The sequence below is a fragment of the Actinia tenebrosa genome, unplaced genomic scaffold, assembly GCF_029948245.1.
Source record: "Actinia tenebrosa isolate PJP-AT-01 unplaced genomic scaffold, QUT_ActTen_1.0 PGA_scaffold4__44_contigs__length_22323623, whole genome shotgun sequence".
NCBI lineage: Eukaryota > Metazoa > Cnidaria > Anthozoa > Actiniaria > Actiniidae > Actinia > Actinia tenebrosa.
Window position 1 is genome coordinate 1834734 of NW_028292581.1, and position 20861 is coordinate 1855594.

Sequence of the window (20861 nt, forward strand, 5' to 3'; positions counted from 1 at the left end):
AGTTGTCATTTTCAATTTATCTTATGACTGAGCATGCGCAGATTTGAGAACGCGTCCCACATGGAAACTGTGCAGTAATATCATAAGTAGGATACGTAATCGATTCAGTTGCAGGGGCATTGAGTTTTCCCTAAGGAGACGAGGCATATAGAACGTGAGGGAAATTTAGAAGACAATGAAATCCTTTGTCTTTTTACTAAATTTCCCTACATTTAATATATGCAGTAATATAAATATAAGAGTAATTTAAGAAATCCCAATCTCTACTAAAAATTTAGATTCAATCAAACTTTAAACAAAAAATCTTAAAATACATTTAATACTTGTCCAAATGGATTGATTGTCTAAGAGTTTTACCAAGCTCACTTTGTTCTTCCCTGCTAGCAGAGCCTATTTTCCTTTTGTTTTGGTTGTGAGAAAAACAGACTCTGCCAATGTAGGAAGTTATACTTGTCGCGCTTGCGTGGCGTAACTTAGCAACGCTGTCATGATTTTGACAGCCGCTCTCGTCAAACAACGTTTGGCGCGACGGTGTGTTACATTTGCTCATGCGCACAACATGTATTCGGTTAAAAGCCAGTTTTAAAACTGGTTTCGTTTGTCCGAGATCGTGGACGGCGGTGTATCAAAGGAAACGCTCTACATCGGCAGTCTCCTTCCTCCCCGCCTGAAAGAAGGGAGAGAAAGAGAAGAGAGACTCTGCTAGCAGGGAAACTTAATCTGCAAGTTTAAAGTAATGCAATAACAGTAAGCTTTCACTTGTTATTGCATATCAAATATAAACAATATTCATTAACATATCCCATTATATTTATATCTATGTTTATTGTTCAAAACAATTTAGTTTAAAGCTTGTGTAAATAGTTTGCTATATTCTTGGTCATAAAAAGTTAACCTTACAATGGGTGGTTGTCGACTCGAAAGTTTTAACTATTTCGACAACCACACACCATAAATTAGCTCTTTCTCTTACAATTAATTTAGTTTCAACTTTCTTTTCATTATTCATTAATATTACTCCTGTGAATACTTGAATAAATGTTATGCGACAGGGAGATTTAGTAGAAAAGACAAAAAAATTCTTTGTCTTGAACTGACTCATGCTCTATCCATGCGGGAAATTCGGGTTTGTAAAGGCCTTGGAAGACAAAAGAATCCGAGATGATCATGGTATTACTACAATTAAACTTTAGTTTAGTGACGTAATTGCAACTGACTTTTTACTTTAGTTTTGGTAATTAAATACACAGATGGTCACATTTACGGTATTAACTGTAGTTGTCATGACTTTGAAAGGAATGCCTGCTGTTTTTACAAGTCGTAGTGCTCGATATGGCGACTGATAGAAAACTCGTATTTGTACTGCTTTTGACATATAATAAAAAACCACTACATGCACCCATCGACACTAATCGCACGTGACAAGGAGTGTTCAAATAGAGCTGCGCACATAACGACACAACTGAAACTGAAACACTGATCGGTGCATGCATTAAGTCTGTATGCAGATTAACGTCTTTGTTCACTGGAAAGATATCCATATTTGCGTTTCAATGACTTTCCTGGGGGGAAAAATGAAATAGATATACAAAAAAATATATTTATAATTGAGATTTTGGTGTATATATACACACACTCGGGTGTAGGTTGTCGTATACACTTATACATATATAGAAATACCTAATTACATGCAAACTGAAACATTAAAAATATTAATGGATATGTGCCGATGTATATTTGAGAAATATAAAACGCGCGCATGTCTCTGTACTGTGATATAAACCCGGCGTTGGGCTGTATATAAACAAAAAATGACATGAATAAAGAAGTTGTCATTCAACAAACTCAGTTTTGGTTTCAGTTATAGAATTGGTTCAATTTCTTCAATGACCTTGCTTTAAGCCAGTTCCGTTGTGTATTCTAACTGACTCCCTCGGGCAACATTAGCTAATGGTTTTTGAAGAAGAAAAAACAATAGACATTTTCATTCCCACTTCCTGATGGAGTATGTCTTCATTACATTACCAAATTACCATTAGCTTTTAATAAAAACGATTGGACGTGATGATCCAGAAGATTCTTTTTGCAAAGTCACTTATTACAGAGACTACGAGTCCTCTATTCATAGCAGCATTTTGATTGTATACAGGCTGGTTGCTACTGATATTAAAATCATGTAGTCAGTTCAAGATAATATATTCCATATAGAATCTCATAGCAAATCTTAAATGCGTGCGCTGATTGGCTAGAGATGACGTATACAAGCGGGTATTGGCACGTGGAATCGCATGAAAAATCAGCAAACCCACTTTAGATTTTGCTTTAAATCGTTAATGTTTGGCCATTATATTCCATCAAAACACCAAATTCGTGCAATATCGGTTTTCTCGTGAAAGTTCGTGGAATCCCCTAGACAGATAATACATTTTACTATGAATGATATACTCTGAACGCAGGTATACTTATAAATATGCTTACAAAATGTCATGGCAACACATGCACTAACTGGTGTTTAATATGTTCAAGAAATTTCTAGTATTTCTTTAATTTTGTATTTCATTACAATATGTCTGCAAAATGTGTAATATACACTCAATTGAAGAATCGTTGTCGGGTTCAGAAACATAGAACATAAAAGCTGAGACCGAAATGGCACATGGAAAATGACATGATTATATTATAATTTATTAATTTGTGCCATCCATGCAGTCGGTTCAGAATGCCAAACGCGTGGATGATGCCACGGGTCGCCGGTCACAGCATGCATCTAATCAACGTACTTCCCATGTGCCATTTCGGTCTCAGCTTCTATGTTCTCTGTTTCTGAACCCGACAACGATTCTTCAATTGAGTGTATAAGAAACTCGCCACTTAATATATAGGATAGCATATTCGCCGATATTGTTTTTAAAGAAGATAGTATAACTGAGAAAAAATATTATGCTGTTAACTTGACTTATTTTATCAATACTTATTTCCGTATGAACCAGCCGGAGGCAAATCACTTCTTGTTTGAAATTAATTATTTCAGTGTCTAAGTATCCTAAGTAGCTTTGTAGTTAATAGAAAACTGAAGTTCTGATTGTGTTGTTATGTTTTATCATTTAGGTCAGCGGTTACTGAATACAGCCCAGAAGAGTGAAGGGACCAATTTCTGTTTCAGACATGTCGTCTGATGCTACTTCATTTTGAATGCCACATCAGATAACTGAAGCTTACAAATACAAATAGACCGCTCTTTTTTCCGTCTCGAAGATATCTTCTCCTAGTTGAAATCATGGGTTGTGGTTCATCTGCGCACTCAAATCTTCACAAAGACCCTATATCCATCCCGCTGTCAACTGCACAAAAATACCTTGTACGAGAGACTTGGGAAACCATCGATGCTCAAAAAAAATCCGTTGGGAAAAAGACGTTTCTAAGGTAAGTTTTTTTCAAAACTAATTTATACAACACACATTTATTTAAGCAATTCTTCGTAAAAAAAAGCCCACAGCAAACCTCTTATTTGATCTATCTTTTGACTGTAAAACTCGATTTAACAAATAAATTAACCAACACGCAACCAAGTTCAAATTAAAGAAACAAAAGATCGGAAAACAGATCGGCGCATGACCGAGCCGAGAACTGGTTTTGCGATATTGGTAGGCTTTACTAAAAGGAGAGTTTCGTTCTACCAAACACTAATCTCGACTACTCAAACGAGATGGAATTCAAAAGTACTTTTTTAATATCGAGCATACTTTCAGCAATATTTCTGATCTTCTTTTTTACATATTAGACAAAACCGCTGAATAAATCTAAAAATAAACCATCCATATAAAAATAGCGTTGAGTGATAATAAATTGAAACGAAAAGTCATAAGTAGAACCTTCAATCAGCGTTGTTACTGTCGTTTAGATTCAAATGATCATTTTATTATTTTATATATTTACCTGCGAGGGTTTTTCTCGTCATGATGAATAACTGGATGGGAATAAAGTTGCTCTTAGTGTTTTACCGAACTTTGACAGCAATTTATATAGTACTCATCATTCATTTCCTGGGACGAAGAGCATCTCTTACCCGGCATAAACCGCTGAGTGACGGCCTTGAAACCATTCGACTGAAACTAAACATCATTATGCGAGTGAATGCGAATATCTGATCAATGTAGTAAAACAGACTTATTCAAGGAAGGGTAAAAATTGACAAGTTCAAGTCTTTTGAATTTGAATGTGAAGATAGGGGAAAGATAGGGTCTATTGACGTTTTTCACGATCTCGTCATGCTATCGAACTTTGTTTTTGTTTTATCAGAAAAAAGAGTTTGCAGTCCAATTTCATATAGTTCAATTACTAAAGCTGCAAAATTTCGTGAAGATTGTAATCCATCCAGAGAATGAACGAATCTTTGAACCTTACAACTCACACAAAGAAGAAATGCCCACGCGAAATTTGCCTTCATGTTTAAAAAATCATATCTATGATCGATAGTATGCTTGCGATCTGTGTTCGCAAAACTTCAAAGTTATAATAACATCTCCATGACAGTCTTGAATATCAACACCGTTTTCAGCTTTAAAAAATCTTGCTATTTTCATACGTCACATGAAAAACGTTTCTATGATTATTCTTAACATCAGTATTTTTAATTTCTCCTCCTTTTTAGTATATTTTTTTGGTCGCTAGTCATGGCATATTCAATGCTTTTAAATTGACAAAACCTTCGAGAAACAGTTGTATCAGTCGCACGACGAAAACAGCTCTGAGGAATAAGTATCTTATAGTTTTTATCACTACAATCATTACAGTTAAAAAACAGTAGAATGGGAATACTAACTAAGCTACAATTATATCCAAAACTTTATTTGAATAAAGTGATGATGTTTTTATCTATTTATTATAACCCTCCATATGGCTTTAATTCTCATTGTTATGTTATTCATTGGTTTCTTAAAGCTCGCAGCGATTCTGCTGTATTCCAAGACTAAACATCTATAGCGGTACCCTCGGCAATGCAAACTTTCCTTTTCTTATTAGTACAAACTTGAGGAGCTTATTAACCGGAGGGTATAACTAGCACCCCTATCTCTAGTTATCATTTTCAGTGGACTGGTCATTTTTAGATTGGTATAATAATAAGACCCCACCAGCCATGAGGATCGAGGGTGATAGGTAACAAGTGCCAAACAACAAAGCATCCCTTATTAGTTCCTCTTGTTCATTCCAACAACATGGCAGCTATATCTTTGTTTTTTTTTTGTGTGTGTATTGTTGGGTTTTTTTGTTGTTGTTGTTGTTGTTGTTGTTGTTTGTTTTTTTTTTGACAAAACTGTTAGGGCAAGTCGTCAGCAGAGGCAAAGAATTGCTTTTGACACTAAAAATCACGATATTTTGTGACGACCTTGTTCAATAATCGTTTAATTATTGAAATTATCCCCCCCCCCCCCCCCCCCGCGTTTTCTTGTCGCATTTTGGCTATTTTTGCTGTCTATCAAACAAGTTAGCCATGTTGACAAGTGCATCATTACTGAGCACGAGCAGAGTTTTGGAGCAAAACCGCACTACATCATAATGCGCATGAGCAGAATATTATTTGCAGGTAGATATTTGCGGTTGTCTCGGCCAATCAAAACGACGGAAAAATTGGAATGATAACAAATAATTATTAGTGATGCTTGATGTTTTCCCTTTAGATTCTTCGATATCAATCCAGACTTTCATTATTATAGATAGATAGATAGACAAATTCAGTACCCTTGGACTGGGAATCAAAGGATCAAAATCCTTTTGGATAAAAATAACAATAAGACAGCCGCCATGTTGGTTGATCTAAGAGAAGATAACTACAATGAAGAGCTAATCATAATGAGGAATGAGAATTATTTTTTAAGTCAATTAACATGGGGGCAATGACATATAACATGCACCGCAAGAATTATTCTCAGAGTTTAGGGACGCTTTCTCTTTTAGATTCTTCGATATCAATCCAGACTTCCAGAAACTGTTTCCTGAGTTTGTGAACCTTAAGCGAGAAGAGCTTGAAAAAGCCAATGCTTTACATGGACACGCTAAACGAGTCATGAAGGCCGTGGAAAATGCTGTTACAGCCATGGATGATGCGGAGAGTTTTGCTGCATACCTGGAGGGACTGGGGCAGAGACATATTGCACGTGCTCTTAAACCATCTTATCTTGATGTAAGTTAGTTTGAGCGATTAACGGACGGGAAGGGAAGAGATGGGGAAAGAGAGGGTCGAACTCATTTATCTTAAATTAACGACTGCATGTTTGAATGAGTTCGATAACTTTAGCCAAGTGTGAAACGAGTACGTTTTTGGCTGATAATTCATAAATGCATACCTTGAAGCACGTGAATGGACATATTCACGAAGCCTAAGGACGTTAAAAAGTCATTGGTATACTTTGCTTACCAAGACTCATATACATGTCTTTTGAAAAAGGGGGAATCAAAAAGCAATTGAAGTCTGAATGGTGTTCAAAGGGAATTGGTTGAGCTATTAAGAAGTACTATTATTTACATAGAACAACCACTAGTACAGACTAATGCGTCCAACTGGTACAAGTACCGATTGGCGCCGGTCTATAATAGAGATGTCTATTTTAAGCGTCTATTAGTCTGTACTATCCTAAGAACTTCTCATGATAGCATTATTAGCAGTCTTAAAAAAAGAGCTAATACCTATATTGAACCAATTAACCAATGAAGGCACGTGAGTAACTGATGTATCACTAATCTATCACCAAATGAGCATGTGGAGTTATATTCTTAGGTCTCAGGTGGTTATTTACTATTGAGGCAGCTGGGCGGGTTACATGACTGCTGCCTTTGCATGGATTGACAGTAATTTTCCTATCTTTGAGTGACACACAAAAGATAACTTGACTGTAAAAAAAGAATAATGATTATTGTTTGTAAACGATGGGATTTGAACTGTCCACCTCCTAATTAGCATCCGCAGAAGCTGAGGCACCGTACTTACTTTGAAAGTGTTCTATGCTGCCCATTTTAGGCCAATCCGCCCTTATAATGAACGGATTACGCGGGATAATGTTTTAGTCCGATGACGTCATTAGGGGATACACTAGCCGGCCCCTATCCAGTCTACAGCTAATCCCTTTCACTATCTGCAATACACTTTCGATTTGAGGTAGAAAATAACTGATCTAGTGCCCCGGTGCATTGTTTTGATGGCCATATATTGTTTTGGTAATTTCTTTGAACTGTGGCCCATTTGTGATAAAACTTGGGCTACCAAGACACTGGTTCAAGTTATGCATGGTTTGAGCCTGGATATGTCATTTGTCACTAGCTTATAACTACTCAAGCTTATATTTTTTGTGGTTTTTTCTCTTTCGTTTTAAGATACTTTGATAGATATAGAACTTTAAAGCTTTTGCTCTCAATTCGCCATATCGTCATAACTCCCGATTAGTACCCAGCTCTCCATTCGTTCCTGTCAAGGGTAATTTAGAATCAAATTTTTCAACTTGCTTAAAACTACTATCTACTTATACACTTTTGCCTGATTAAGTATTTCTGCTACTTCCGACCTAAATCAAGGCAAGGTTCGTCCGTGTTTTCTGTCGTGTGTGGTGATAATTAAGTCGGATGACTAGCTAAATTATTGTATAGTCAATAGACCCTTCTCAAAATTGTCTTGAATGCGAGGCTAACACGGCTACAAAAGAAATGCCACAGATTCCATTTAGTACAGAAGGGTTTCTTTTGTATGTTCATGTTAGCCTCGCATTAAAGACATTTTGGAGAAGGGTCGTCCGCTCCATAGACCTTTTCAGCTTAGGCGTAATGTTTTTCCAATTCAGCGTACGAGTCATTCTCTAGATTATCATTTCTTTTTTTAACGGTTGTGCATCAAAAGACACATGAATATGGATACAACTCAAATAAGAATGATATCAGCCCTAAGAGAATGACAAGTGGTCTAAAATGGAAAAACATTACGTCTAAGCCGAAAATGTTTATTCTCCAGTGACCTCTTATTTATCTTTCTACTCAGTTATCAGTTTATGAGAGAGGGTGTGGATGGGTATTCCCGATTGTTAGTAAACTACTAATTTTTAGGCCAATTGTCTGTTAATTGACATTATTACACATTTTACTAAGTATCTCAATTCTGATTGGTCAAGAGCCCTCAGCCAATCCCTGATATCCTGTGAACTCGACATGATAAATGTATTATCTGTAGGTTTTCCTACCGATAATACATTTATCATGTCCAGTTCATTCGAGGTCACGCTGTGGTAGCTTTGTTTTTATTCATCATGTGTATTTATTTCCAGAATTATGTACAAAAACAACTATTTAAGGAATCCTGAACTTATTTTTATATATTATATGAAGAATTCTCGAAATTTTTCTGAATTGAGAATTTTGCGTTTTTCACCGTGACATCATGGCGTTCATATTTCTTATCTCTACAATTTAATGTTCTTGTTAATTTTTTTCCAGTATACAAAATGTATAATAAAGCAATTATTGAATTCGATTATTGCATGATATCGTAAATTTCAAGACCGAGGCTGTGTTAATATCTGCATCAGCCTTCAGCCTTGGTCTTGATAATTTACGATATCATGCTCAACCTCATCCAATAATTGCTTAATATTTTTACAAGCGCTGACCATAATATTAACCGAAATAATGAAATATCAGTCAACTGTTATCTAATAATATTATGTTATTCACGTAACGCATTCAACTGTGCCTTCCTTTTACAGTAAAAGAATATTGTATATATTGTATTCCAGGCAATGCAAGTGGCTCTGATGGACACTTTACAAGATCTACTGCAGTCACAATGGACTCAAGAAACCTCAGAGGCTTGGAATATTTTGTTTAGGTTTATTGCAGATACAATGAAGAGAGGGCTACAGTCTAACAAATAGTGTTGTGACTCTGAAGAGGGTGTACACTTTGATATAGTCTTCTGTAAAGGTAATTTGACCATTTCTCCAGCTAAGGTACCCATGCAAACATGCCTCACGTAGTCAAACAAATGTTGTTGTTTTTTTTCACAGTTTCTATCGGACATTAACGTAATGCTACCATTTCGATTCACACTCTACCACATTTTTAATTCATGTAATGATACCTTTTCACATTTTCAATATTTCACGAAATTCGGTTTTTATGGAATATCAGAATGCCACTTATAAGAAAACATATATATAGCAGGGCAACTTCCAGACCTATGTGCAATTACCAATTGCAGCAACACGAGAGATAATAGAGAAAAGACAGAATTTATATCATGTTTTGAGAATGAATTCGTACCCAATCATTTCCGCTAAGCACTGTACTGAGGGTTAGCATCGAATAGTCTTGCCTAACGCGGAACAACAAATTAAAAACAGTGTTGTTTGTGTTTTTTACAATAACTTACAAATTTCTCGCGCGCTGATTGGTTATTTTTTATCATCAATAAGAGGACAGACAGATAAAGCTGACATCAACGAGCGCGCGCTCTTTCCGTTGGTTGTTTTGATCGCTAAAAATGAAATGTTTTTATCGTTTTTGTTATTGTAGAAACAAATTGACATCAGTTTTTTATGTGTCTATCCTCTTATTGAATATAAATTCCGTCACCACATTGTCAAAGTAGTATGCGAATCTACTTTGACAATGTGCATGATGAAGCAATTTATCGCCTGCCCGAATTTACATTAAAAGGTAATTTATTGTACGTCATAATTTGTTAGAAGGGTCTCGCAAATGTAAATATAAGCATGTGTATTATTGTGTATATAAATGGAACTGATGTGCATTCCTATAGAACAGTGACTGTCAAAGGATAGCAAATGGACTAAAATGATTTCATATTACTGATACATGTAATGTTAATTATAACATAGCCATTATATAACGCGCGCTCTGATTGGTTATTTAGCGTGCGCGAGCATCCAAAAATGGATGGTGCACGCTGACGTGATTGAGTAGCGCGCACTATGTATAATGAAAATTTCGTTAAAGAATAATATTTGAATTTTTTTGATCAAATAATTCTTTTTTGTACGGTTTTGCTTTATGTTGTAAAAGTAATCGTCAATGCTTAGTTGTGCGTATATCCAGTTCTGGAAGCACTTGGAAGGTTGCTTAAACGCTCAAGAAGCAAGAGTTGCACTCGGATACGCCTCGTACGACACTTACGCTTCTTTAGTTCGTGGTTAGCAACCTCCAGCGTGCATCCAGAACTGGATATACGCACAACTAAGCACCCTAAGCATTGACCATTCTTTAAATATTTGAGTATCATTGTAAAACAAAAAGGAATTGCTAAATATCGTTTGTTGTTGATGGTGGTTTGGGTACTCATTCTTTATGAGGCCTTTTAGGCGTATCACTTCCCAATGACGCGCACGAAATCGTACCTTCACTGCGACGTAGTAAAATTTATTGAACGTTAATCAAGATGTTTTTACTGCATTCAATAGAAACTTGCCGTTTCAATTTTTTTTGTTTTTCGACGATGTTATGGAAACATATTGACTTAAGTCCACTAAAACCCTATTTGTTGCGATGGCAAATGGCAAATGCATGATTTCGCGCGTGTGGTTGGTAAGTAGGCGATAGAAATGCAGGTATTTCTAGGGATGGTCCTCCATTCATTTAATCTTATATGGCTGTTGCTAAACGTGACTTCATTCACGTTTGAATCTCCTTTCCGTTTCGCTACAGTATATACACGATGTTTGTTTAAGTAGATAGGATGTTAAGTGGTCTATACAAAGGGCTTTGATGTATGAGTCCCACGTTTGTTTTCATGAGTTCTGACATGTTTTCTTAAGTTCGAAGTACTATCAACGGTAGTGCTTGCATTACCAGACGGTTACCTTTCGGCTTGTTTGATGCCAATACCTGAGCGATAAGAAACAAAACTAAATTATACTAAAAAGATCCTTTTAGACAAAAAATATTTAATGTAAACAAGGAGAATCCAAGATGGCGGCCGATAAAAACATTTGAAACTTGTCCTTTTACTGATTGTGTCAGTGATCATGACTATGATGTTTCCAATTCCCCAAGAGGATTCAAATTTGAACTATCCCAAAATTAAATAATTTATCCTGCATAATCCAATCAAATGAGAATCCAACAGTCGCTAGATAAGTTAATATTTCGTATCCACTACGTTTATGATAATTTTAAATAAATAAATATACATATATATATATATATATATATATATATATATATATACAGATAAATGGCTTTGCTACAAAGTTGGGCTGTCAGAAGAAGTGACAGCGCCTAGTTATGAACAATCTAAAAAAAATTTGGCAAGCATTATCTCTAATTAGTAACTTTACATTCAATGAACTGTCAGTCATTTTTTTGCCGATATTGCCAAGTTTGAAATACCAATTTAGTAATTGTTCCATAAAATATAACCCCATCACATGAAAGAACAACGAATGATAAGCTGGTTGACCAGGTTTTAGGATGTTTAGCCTTAGAGAAACAATAGAGAGTATTCAAGATTACCAGAAGAGATTTATGGTGTCCAGCCAAACCGCGTCCAGCCAATCATACAATATCTGTATTTTTACAAATTTTTAAAAATATCATTCATCATGTCGTTACAACTTGCCAAAACTAGATTAATTTTTCATTTCTTACTTATGTTTATGTGATCTTTGTTGTGGCGAGGTTTTTGTTTTTGAATTAAATTAAGTTTGAGAAACCTGGTTCCAGTCCCCTGCTCGTTTAGGTAAAGGCTAATCAGTTGTGTCATGTTGTGGAGAAATTAAAATACCTGCAATTTGTTATCATGTTACGCCTTGTATTGCTCTGCCAATACTTGCTTGCTTTGCAATACTTTTAAGATAACGTTTTGCACGGCTAGCTCCGTTTGTTATTTTGCCTTCAAAAGGTTTTAAAAGAACTTGTTCAGTTAACGTGGGAGTCTGTTTATAGCATGGTCATTTCATAAGATGATGAAGAGTCCCTCTTAACCGAGGCCAATTAATAAAAGTGTGCCATCCTGGGTTATTTGCCCAATCAACTACCAGTAACCAATTGGAACACTAAGTAGATTAGTCATCGAAATATTATAATGTTTCTCTTTGGAAAAGATCAAAAGAAGATTTTTTGACTAGAGTTAAATATTTACATATGTATTGTATGTATTTGCGTCTGAATTCTCCCATCAAAGACTAGAAAATTATGTCTGACTGAAAGGTATATTTTGACGCAATGGAGCGACATTGACTTCCGAGTAGTATCTGCAGCTCAGCCAATCGCCTCTTCTTATTTGTGAGAATCTCTTAAGATTAAACCAAAAAATGTAACCACTGACTTTCAACAACATGACTGGCAATTTCTAGAAAACTAAGATTGGTTTCCTAGCAACTGGACAATTTTGTTCTCATTCTCTCTTTATCATCTTAATACACCTGTTGTGTCATATTCGATATCATGCATATTTTGAATTCATAAGGAAGAAGACATGACATGAATCACCAATTCCAAAGTTTGCATCATCTATTCAATAAAGTTTCCTGTCTAAAATAGGGAGGGAGTGATTAACTGAACTATCCTCTGTATTCTTCGATGAGAGTAAGAATAGTCTACGGAGTGTTAGCTGTAAAGTGGAACGACAATTGAAACATGGGTTGTGGTTCATCTACTCACTCAAGACTACATCAGGACTCTATATCCATCCCGTTATCAACTGCGCAAAAATACCTTGTACGAGAGACTTGGGAAACTATTGATGCTCACAAAAACTCGGTGGGGAAAAAGACGTTTCTAAGGTAAGTTGATTTAAAGATATTGCCAAATTGCCTTCCAAGAAGATAATACTGATCTGGGATAGTTTTGTAGCATAAAAAAGATTAAGAATTAAAAAACTTTTAAGTTTTGGTCGATAAAATATTAAGCAAATTTAAGCCAGAGGTTTGGAAGTATTTTTTATTTTTATTCGGTTTTGAACCAAATCAAATATAACTTTATTTTTAAACTTTACGAAGAATAAGTGTAGAGAATTTGATCTTCATGTACTCTGCGTAACACTTTTTTTTTCTTTTCTACTACATAAAGTTTAAGTATATTGAAAGTATATCAGAAATTATGGGATATCCCCCCTTATATTCTGTTTCTTATTCTTTTTCTCTTAACAAATAGAAAATATCATGGATAACATCCCAAAATTTCGGTTTCTGATATACTTCTATTTAAAAGATCAAAGATTTTTGCTTAAGGATTTAAACAATGCAGAACTGAAAATTAAAAAAAACCGTTATATTTTTATTGTTATTTATAAAAATAGGAAAAAAACTTAATCTTCGATCTTGCAATATCTTTTTATCCCGAGAACTTTGTCAAGAATATTAGGAAGCTGCAAAAATAAAGAAATAAAGAAATAAAATAAAAAATAAAGAAATAATATATAAAGAAATGGCATGGAGGCATTGATTAGATGCATGAAGTTGAACAGCAGGCGCACTGTATAATGCTTCAACTACAAGCTAGTTATAAGTTTATTTTAATAAAGTCAGTCAATCATGACCTGAAAAGCTTAAAAGCTGAGACCGGCGGCCAGAATTATAGGGTAGATACATTTTACATGTTTCGTTCGCTTGATAACTATTGATCGACGTGAAGTCTTAGTTTTACCAGTTACATCCCCCTATTGATTATCCTCGATCACGCTGCAGTTCATATCAAAAGCTTGATTTTTGTTTGAAAAGAAATGTATCCCATGATCCTCAACGGTCTCAGCGCGCTTTGTAGCATTTTGGCAACTATAACTCTCTTGAAATAAATATATCATTATACCATCTCGTATCCACCTTTGCTTTCTAATTCGTATATTGATTGATTGGGGTTTTTAATTTGTTTCGACTTTGTCGTAGGTTTTTTCAATAATTTTATATTTATTGCTTTCAGTGTTTTTCTATCTTTTGTTTATCATGAGTAGAATAAAGTGTTTTTATAAGCACAACGCTCTCAACTCACGTGTTAATCTTTATGGAGGGGGGAAAAGCAGAGAATCTGGAGAAAAGGCCTTCTTTGCAAAGGAGAGAACAACGTATACGTCAATAATAAATAGGATATTCTAATATAGACATTAAACTGGCTTGAACCTTGAAAGACATCAAGAAAAAGACAGGAAATATTCTCATCTGATTAGATTAAATGGCTGTTCATAAAATATTCAACATCTGGGTCAGACAAAACTCTTTGAAAATATCTCTTTTGTATTCATTTTTTTCTCTAAGTTTCCGCCGGCATTTCTTGCGCTACTTTCAACTGATAATGTGATCCGGTGATCGATATGGTCAAGGATAATGGAACTAAATATTCAGCCTTTACAGTCTCGCAGACCATCTATCTGATCGTTTCGCTTATGCATTCAGTTGCCTGCTTATTAGCTCTTCCTTCCTTCCTTCTTTCGTACTTTCGCTCTTTCATTTGATTTCTTTATCACAAAAAAATTGCGGAGAATGCACTTTCTATCGTTGAGGACCGGACGCGATCATCGACTGAAGAGTAAATGATACACAGTAGGTCACCCACTCGTGCCTTCTTTAAGTTAACTGTTAACTAACATTATTACCCTGAGGGTTCAAATGGTCTATTACTGCAAAACGTCATCCGTACGTCCTTACCGCACAAATAAGTCTTTTAATCTTTCTTAACCACCAGGCTTATTCTTACTTTTGATTGACGGAAAACATAAATGAGAAACTAAAAATGAACTTTAACGAACATGCATCGATATAACATTTTGATATTCAGTATCATGACTATATATATTTTGTTTATTTGGTATTATCCGAGTATCAAGGAAGACTTGCTAGTAAAAGCCGTTAGGCACCTTTCACAAATTTATTTCTACATGTATAATATATAATTTTAGGTACTGCCTAAAAGCGGAGCTCCCAATGGGCACAGGGAGCCCAATTTAGATAAAACTGAAATGTGAAAATATAATCGAGGAAAAAATCTTCAATTATTATTTTTTATTCGAGATGAATGATGAATGATGTCCTCCAAAATATAACCATGAAGTGAAAAAATGCACTACATCCATTCCTATTATTATTATTATCATTATTATTATTATTATTATTATTATCATCATAATCATCATAATCATCATTATTATATCATTGTTATATCATTGTTATATCATTGTTATTATTATTGTTATTATTATTATTATCATAATCATCATTATTATATTATTATTATTATTATTATTATTATTATTATTATTATCATTACTATTATTATTATAGATAGATGGATAGACAAATTCAGTACCCTCTTGGGCTGAGAATGAAAGGCTCAAAATCCTTTTGGATATAAATAACAATAAAACAGCCGCCATGTTAGTTGATCTAAGAGAAGATAATTGTAACGAGAAACTAATTATAGTGAGAAAGGAGGCATGTTTTGTTATCGCCAACTAACATTGCGGCATTACATACAACATGCACCGCAAGAATTATTCTCAGAGTTTAGGGATGTTTTCTCTTTAGATTCTTCGATGTCAATCCAGACTTCCAGAAACTATTTCCTGAGTTTGTGAACCTTAAGCGAGAAGAGCTTGAAAGAGCAAATGCTTTACATGGACACGCTAAACGAGTTATGAAGGCCGTGGAAAATGCTGTTACAGCCATGGATGATACGGAGAGTTTTGCTGCATACCTGGAGGGACTGGGGCAGAGACATATCGCACGTGCCCTTAAACCATCTTATCTTGATGTAAGTTTGTCTACTAATGCATGTCAGGGTCTGAATGAGTACATCACTACTGCTACATACGTGCTGCCCATGGCTGCTAAACGTTGGTTGGGTAATATTGATTGACAAAGTTGATGAAGCACTATGTATGGAATGATTTCAAAGTATGCGATATTGGATATAATCACATTGTATTATGCAGGAGACTCTATGTATAAAAGTCTGCAGGTTTTCCTTTCATTGAACCTGTGGGAGACAGCCTGCGCTAAGTCGCGGAAAGCCCAGAACTTTTTGAAAAAAGCATTGTTTAACAAATATCCAATAATGCTATTTTGGCATAATTCTGAAAGCCAACCTATAGTTAAAGGGCAAGTACATGTGTGTAAGATTAGAGACCCATGCAAGGTGTGTTAAATCGTTTGATTTTTAGACCGTTTCTTAGGTCTATCGATAACCCAGTCTCAGTGTACTGAGCTTGACTGAGACGATTCGCTGGGCACTATAAGATTAGAAATTGTAGTTTGGCCATGAGAGGTCCATTTATGTTATTCCAAGAACAATTCCGATAGCAACTAACATAACAGCTCTCATTGGATCCATATTGGCACCGATGGTGAGCTAAAGGTCTAATTTTACTAGTAATTGAAAAAGAAATTCCTGAAAGGCACAATGTAAAAAAAAATTGATGAACAATCAAATCTGTCTCAAAAAACTTGAAATACAACCACTAATTTTATGTACTATAACTCAAATGACTGAGAATTATATTCATGACAATCAAAGTTAAGGACTAGTACCAGCTATAAACCTCCTTAACTATGTTACTGGATTGATGCAAATCCTTTGAACAGCAGGTATGAGTGAATGAAAAACGTACTTCCAACTTGTCCAAACTCTTGGAGCTAGTGTAGGCTGATTTATTCCGCATTACTCTGTTCTGAATATACAAGCTTAGTTCACTGGAAACTGCAGATATATATATACATGGAGTGTTGAAAAGGTGCAAAATATTTGACTTCAAAATCTCGAAAAAATGCCATTTTTAATGCATGACAATGTTTTAACGACCTCAGGCTCAAAAAGTAATGGTCCCCCAGAGCGCATTTCAAAAACTTGTAGCCCCTCCCCCCTAAACGGCACTCAAAAAATAATGGCCCTCCCCCACAAAATAGTGGCTTTCCGGCCCCCGTTAAATAATTTTAACTTTAATAATTAAAAAGTCAGGTGTTCTTTTTAAATAAAATGCAATTAATCCAAATCTGTGGAGAAACCAAATTTAAGATCATGCCATGTTTATTCGACTAAGTCACAGGTCGAATTGGAATTTAGTTTGTTAGGTTTCGCGAGGGGAAAACCAAAGCGAATTAACTACTCCATCAAATAGTTTCTAAAAAAAATAATTTTTCAGATTTAATTTTTTTTGCGGTGCGTAGGTGCAGTGTCTTCGCTGCTATTGCTTTTCTCCCGCGTCCTTCGATTAATAGTTTGTCTTTACTAGTGTTAATGTTTTTGTATTTCAGGCAATGCAGTTGGCATTGATTGAGACCCTTCAAGACCTCTTGGAATCACAATGGACTGAGGAAACCGCAGATGCTTGGAATATATTATTTCGATTTATTGCTGACACGATGAAGAGAGGACTACAAAAGAAATGATACTGAATGTCGGGATTAATAGACTAAATAATTTCATTGAAATGGAAGTTCAAGGTCCTACAAATTTAAGCTTTTTTCTAACATAAATATTCTACATTATTTGTATTTTTCTGTTGCGTTTTTCTTTTGCGTTCTTGCGAAATAGCGTGTCACACTGCAGTGATACATAAATCAGCGTGAATTCCATGTCAAGGAAAATCTAAGTCAAGAAAAAGGAAATCCAAGGCAATTTGTCAAGGCGTGCGCATGCGCAACTGACTTGTTCGTGTACTGTGGAGAACCGAAGGAACACTTATAAAGGAACATATGAGTGCGTTCACTCCTATTACTTTTGCGGACATAAAAATGGGATTAACAGTGGATTTCACAGTGTGGCTGTTCTTCCACTTGATTCCAATTGGAATTTAGAAGTTGATTTTACGGAGGGAGGAAAGTCGGAGAACCCGCAAAACCCTCGAAGCACAGGAGAGAACCAACAAACAACTTTACTCACATACAACACCGAACTAGTCGGAACTCGAACCCGGGTCGCATTGATGAGAGGCGAGCGCTCTCACCGCTACGCCACCCATGCTTCCCATAAATTCAAAAATGGCGGCGAACGTAACTTCCTAACTTCACCTTGAAGCAAGGAAAGTTTATGGAACAAAAAATCTGATGCATACAAGAATATAAATATAAATATATATTTAAATAAATATTATTGTTATATACCAACTGTCCAAGTCGAACATTTTTCTCTTACTCTGATTGGGCAAAAGGGTATTACTTGAACGTGAACAAGTTTCGATGTTTCTCCGACAACGGCTCTCAGCGGGCAACAATATGTTTTTTTTGTAAAATTTTCAATATCAAATATTCAAAAAATCAAATAATAATTGCTTTCTGTCCTTTGACACTTAGTATATAACAAAACACTTCTCGGAAAACGGCAGTTTGTTTCGTGGTCCCTAGACGGAGATTTCGGGACCAAAACTCACTGTTTCCCTCGGTCCCAGTCAATAAGTGTTAAATATTGACTCGCGGCTCGGTAAATATTCACCGATAAAAACTTTGCAAATACTTGTTTTAGTATAATTTTGGACATATCAGTAAAGAAAGAAAAATAATGGGGTTCCCATATAGAGCATTATAACATTATCTCACTTTACGGGCTGCATATTAGGCGCTATTAGCAGCCGTGCAGCTTACAATCATGAGTGATTTAAATATCAGTAAAGGAATATTAGAGAAAAGACGAAATTCAGGATAAAAAGTGTTTTAGTATTACTTCCGCTCTGGCGAACGTCGGGAAACTTGATAATGATCACCACCTGAGCAGTGATTATCGATCGTCTCAAAATCATTGGTTGCTCGATCAATCGCAGCGCGTGAAACTCTATATTCAAGTCTAAAATTGTACTAAATAATATCACACGGAGAACTACTAGTCCGCAGGCAATTAATCGAACTTTTCTTCTTTAGTTTGACTAGCGGCCATTTTATTGGACTTGACCGGGGACTAGGGTCTTTTTCTCGGTATTCTGCTGTACATAACACTTTGCAGCCACAATTAAGGCTTGTCAAGAAAAAAATTTCATAACTACACAAGCAAGAAACACTTGTCAAATGAAAATTGTCAAGGAAAATTTGCTCGTATAGGTGCAGCTTAACTGCTTAAAGAACCTTGGTATCAGTAAACTTTATCCTCTTCACGGAACAAAAACGAAAAAATTAAAATAGCTATGTTGCTAGGTATCTTCATGCAGTTAAGAAAATTACGTTATCACCAGCAAAAATATTATTATAATATTCTCACTGAACAAATTATTACCAGGCAGTATAAATTAAGTCAACACACATGACTCATTGCATAACGTCGTTTGGACCTTCGAAGTACGAATTTTGCTCGCTGTCCCCACCACCGCCACCAGCCAGAGGCCAACATTCTAGTGCTCTATGCATGCTGATGAAACACAGACGGGACTTGAGGCGCTTATGCTGACGGCAGGTATTGTGGAGCAAAGTTTGGGTTTGTTGTATTCTATTTGTTTCGTTTTGCCGGTGCAAAGAAAATTTCAAAGATATCATTTGTACTGAGAGTTCACGTGGCGGCAGGAGGAGATGGGGTTCAAAACCCTGAACAACAAGCGCCGGGAGCATTAGTTCCACCGGCTGGCGAGCAGCAGGTAATTTTGCTGCAGTTCTTTTACCTGGGAGAGTTTGTTATTCCCTTTGTGTTGGCGCTATTTTTTTCCTGCCAGTTTATCTGGATCTCGTGGTTTTGTTAATGCACGCTACTACTATTTTATACGTTATTATATGGTATTTTTGGGCGCAGTTATAGTTTTACTCGAGTAGTTTCCCTTCAGATTTGCATCCAAGGCATGCTACTACTAATTTATGCGTTATTACATGGTATTTTTGGGCGCAGTTATAGTTTTACTCAAGTAGTTTACCCTTCAGATTTGCATTTATTTCTACCCTCGTCACACTTGGTTGGTTTGGCTCTTTGTTCACGGCTTGTTCTTTAGCGCCCTTGGGTTTATCGGTTTTAGCCTTTTATGTAGGTTACACTTTTTTGCCCTGGTGTACGGATCTGCTTCAGCGTTTTTATTTCACGCGGTCCTAGTGCTTTTGTGTGATATTTATCTTCGTAGTTTGTGCAGTTTCTTGGGGCTATTATTCCGGTTACTTATTTCTTAAAGTAAGCTTTATATCGGCCTAAAGAACCGCGAATATGCCACGTAATTAATTTGAGTTAGTTTGGCCTGGAGAGCCAATATTAGTAGGGCTAGCGGCCTGGAGAGACACGAGTTTGTCGCGTAATAATTTGAGTTAGATTGGCCTGGGGAGCCAATACGAGTAGGGCTAGCGGCCTGGAGAGCCACGAGTTTGTCGCGTAATAATTTGAGTTATCTAGATTGGCCTGGAGAGCCAATGTCAGTAGAGCTAACGTCCTGGAGAGCCGCGAGTATGTCGCGTAATATTTTGAGTTAGATTGGCCTGGAGAACCAATGCTGCCTGGAGAGCCGCGAGCAGGATGTTTTGTATCCAATACTTGTGTTGTACTGTAGTACGTTAAAGGGCTCGGAGAGCCACGGGAGCGTAACCCCCTTTTCGGCACGCGTGGTTGGGCAGCCATGGTTGTACACTGCGTTTTTTAGAACTAGGCCGGAAGTTGGTCTCGTTGTTTCAGAGTACTGACTTAATCCCTCTCTGCGTATTCTTACAGCCTGCGGATCGCTTAGAGTTGTTAGAACAGAAGGTTAAGGCTCTGGAAAGAGAAAAAGTCGTCGAGTCCTGCGAGAACGCCTTGGTCGCACTAAGGATCAACAGAGTGTCGGGTTTCCGGGGTTACCTAGTCGCGCTCACCCTTGTTTGGTTTTGGTTGCGTTCTAGGTAAATGGTTCCCCATTTGCTTCGAGACTTCACGTTGCTCAAAGGCTAATCCCTGAAGGGGCGATCCCCTTGAGGTGCATTACCGAGGAAACCCCACCCTTTGTTGGT

The 20861-nt window shown here is 36.2% G+C and overlaps 2 protein-coding genes across 2 annotated transcripts; both read left to right on the top strand.

Annotated features, from left to right (window-relative positions):
* Positions 1 to 3277: 3277 nt before the first annotated feature.
* LOC116295796 (globin-1) lies at positions 3278 to 10304 on the top strand. Its single transcript, XM_031703729.2, has 3 exons — positions 3278 to 3423; positions 5956 to 6181; positions 8775 to 10304. Exons 1-3 carry the CDS (start codon positions 3278 to 3280, stop codon positions 8910 to 8912), a joined length of 510 nt encoding a protein of 169 aa, XP_031559589.1. The 3' UTR covers positions 8913 to 10304.
* Positions 10305 to 11263: 959 nt separating this feature from the next.
* Positions 11264 to 17431, top strand: LOC116295795 (globin-1-like). The gene is made up of 3 exons (XM_089036932.1): positions 11264 to 12779; positions 15513 to 15738; positions 17238 to 17431. Exons 1-3 carry the CDS (start codon positions 12634 to 12636, stop codon positions 17370 to 17372), a joined length of 507 nt encoding a protein of 168 aa, XP_088893058.1. The 5' UTR covers positions 11264 to 12633; the 3' UTR covers positions 17373 to 17431.
* Positions 17432 to 20861: the final 3430 nt, after the last annotated feature.

Coding starts and splice junctions, on each gene's coding strand:
- LOC116295796 (XM_031703729.2), top strand. CDS start 3,278: ATGGGTTGTGGTTCATCTGCGCACTCAAATCTTCACAAAGACCCTATA. Junction 3,424..5,955: donor GGGAAAAAGACGTTTCTAAG/GTAAGTTTTTTT, acceptor TTTCTCTTTTAG/ATTCTTCGATATCAATCCAG. Junction 6,182..8,774: donor TTAAACCATCTTATCTTGAT/GTAAGTTAGTTT, acceptor ATTGTATTCCAG/GCAATGCAAGTGGCTCTGAT.
- LOC116295795 (XM_089036932.1), top strand. CDS start 12,634: ATGGGTTGTGGTTCATCTACTCACTCAAGACTACATCAGGACTCTATA. Junction 12,780..15,512: donor GGGAAAAAGACGTTTCTAAG/GTAAGTTGATTT, acceptor TTTTCTCTTTAG/ATTCTTCGATGTCAATCCAG. Junction 15,739..17,237: donor TTAAACCATCTTATCTTGAT/GTAAGTTTGTCT, acceptor TTTGTATTTCAG/GCAATGCAGTTGGCATTGAT.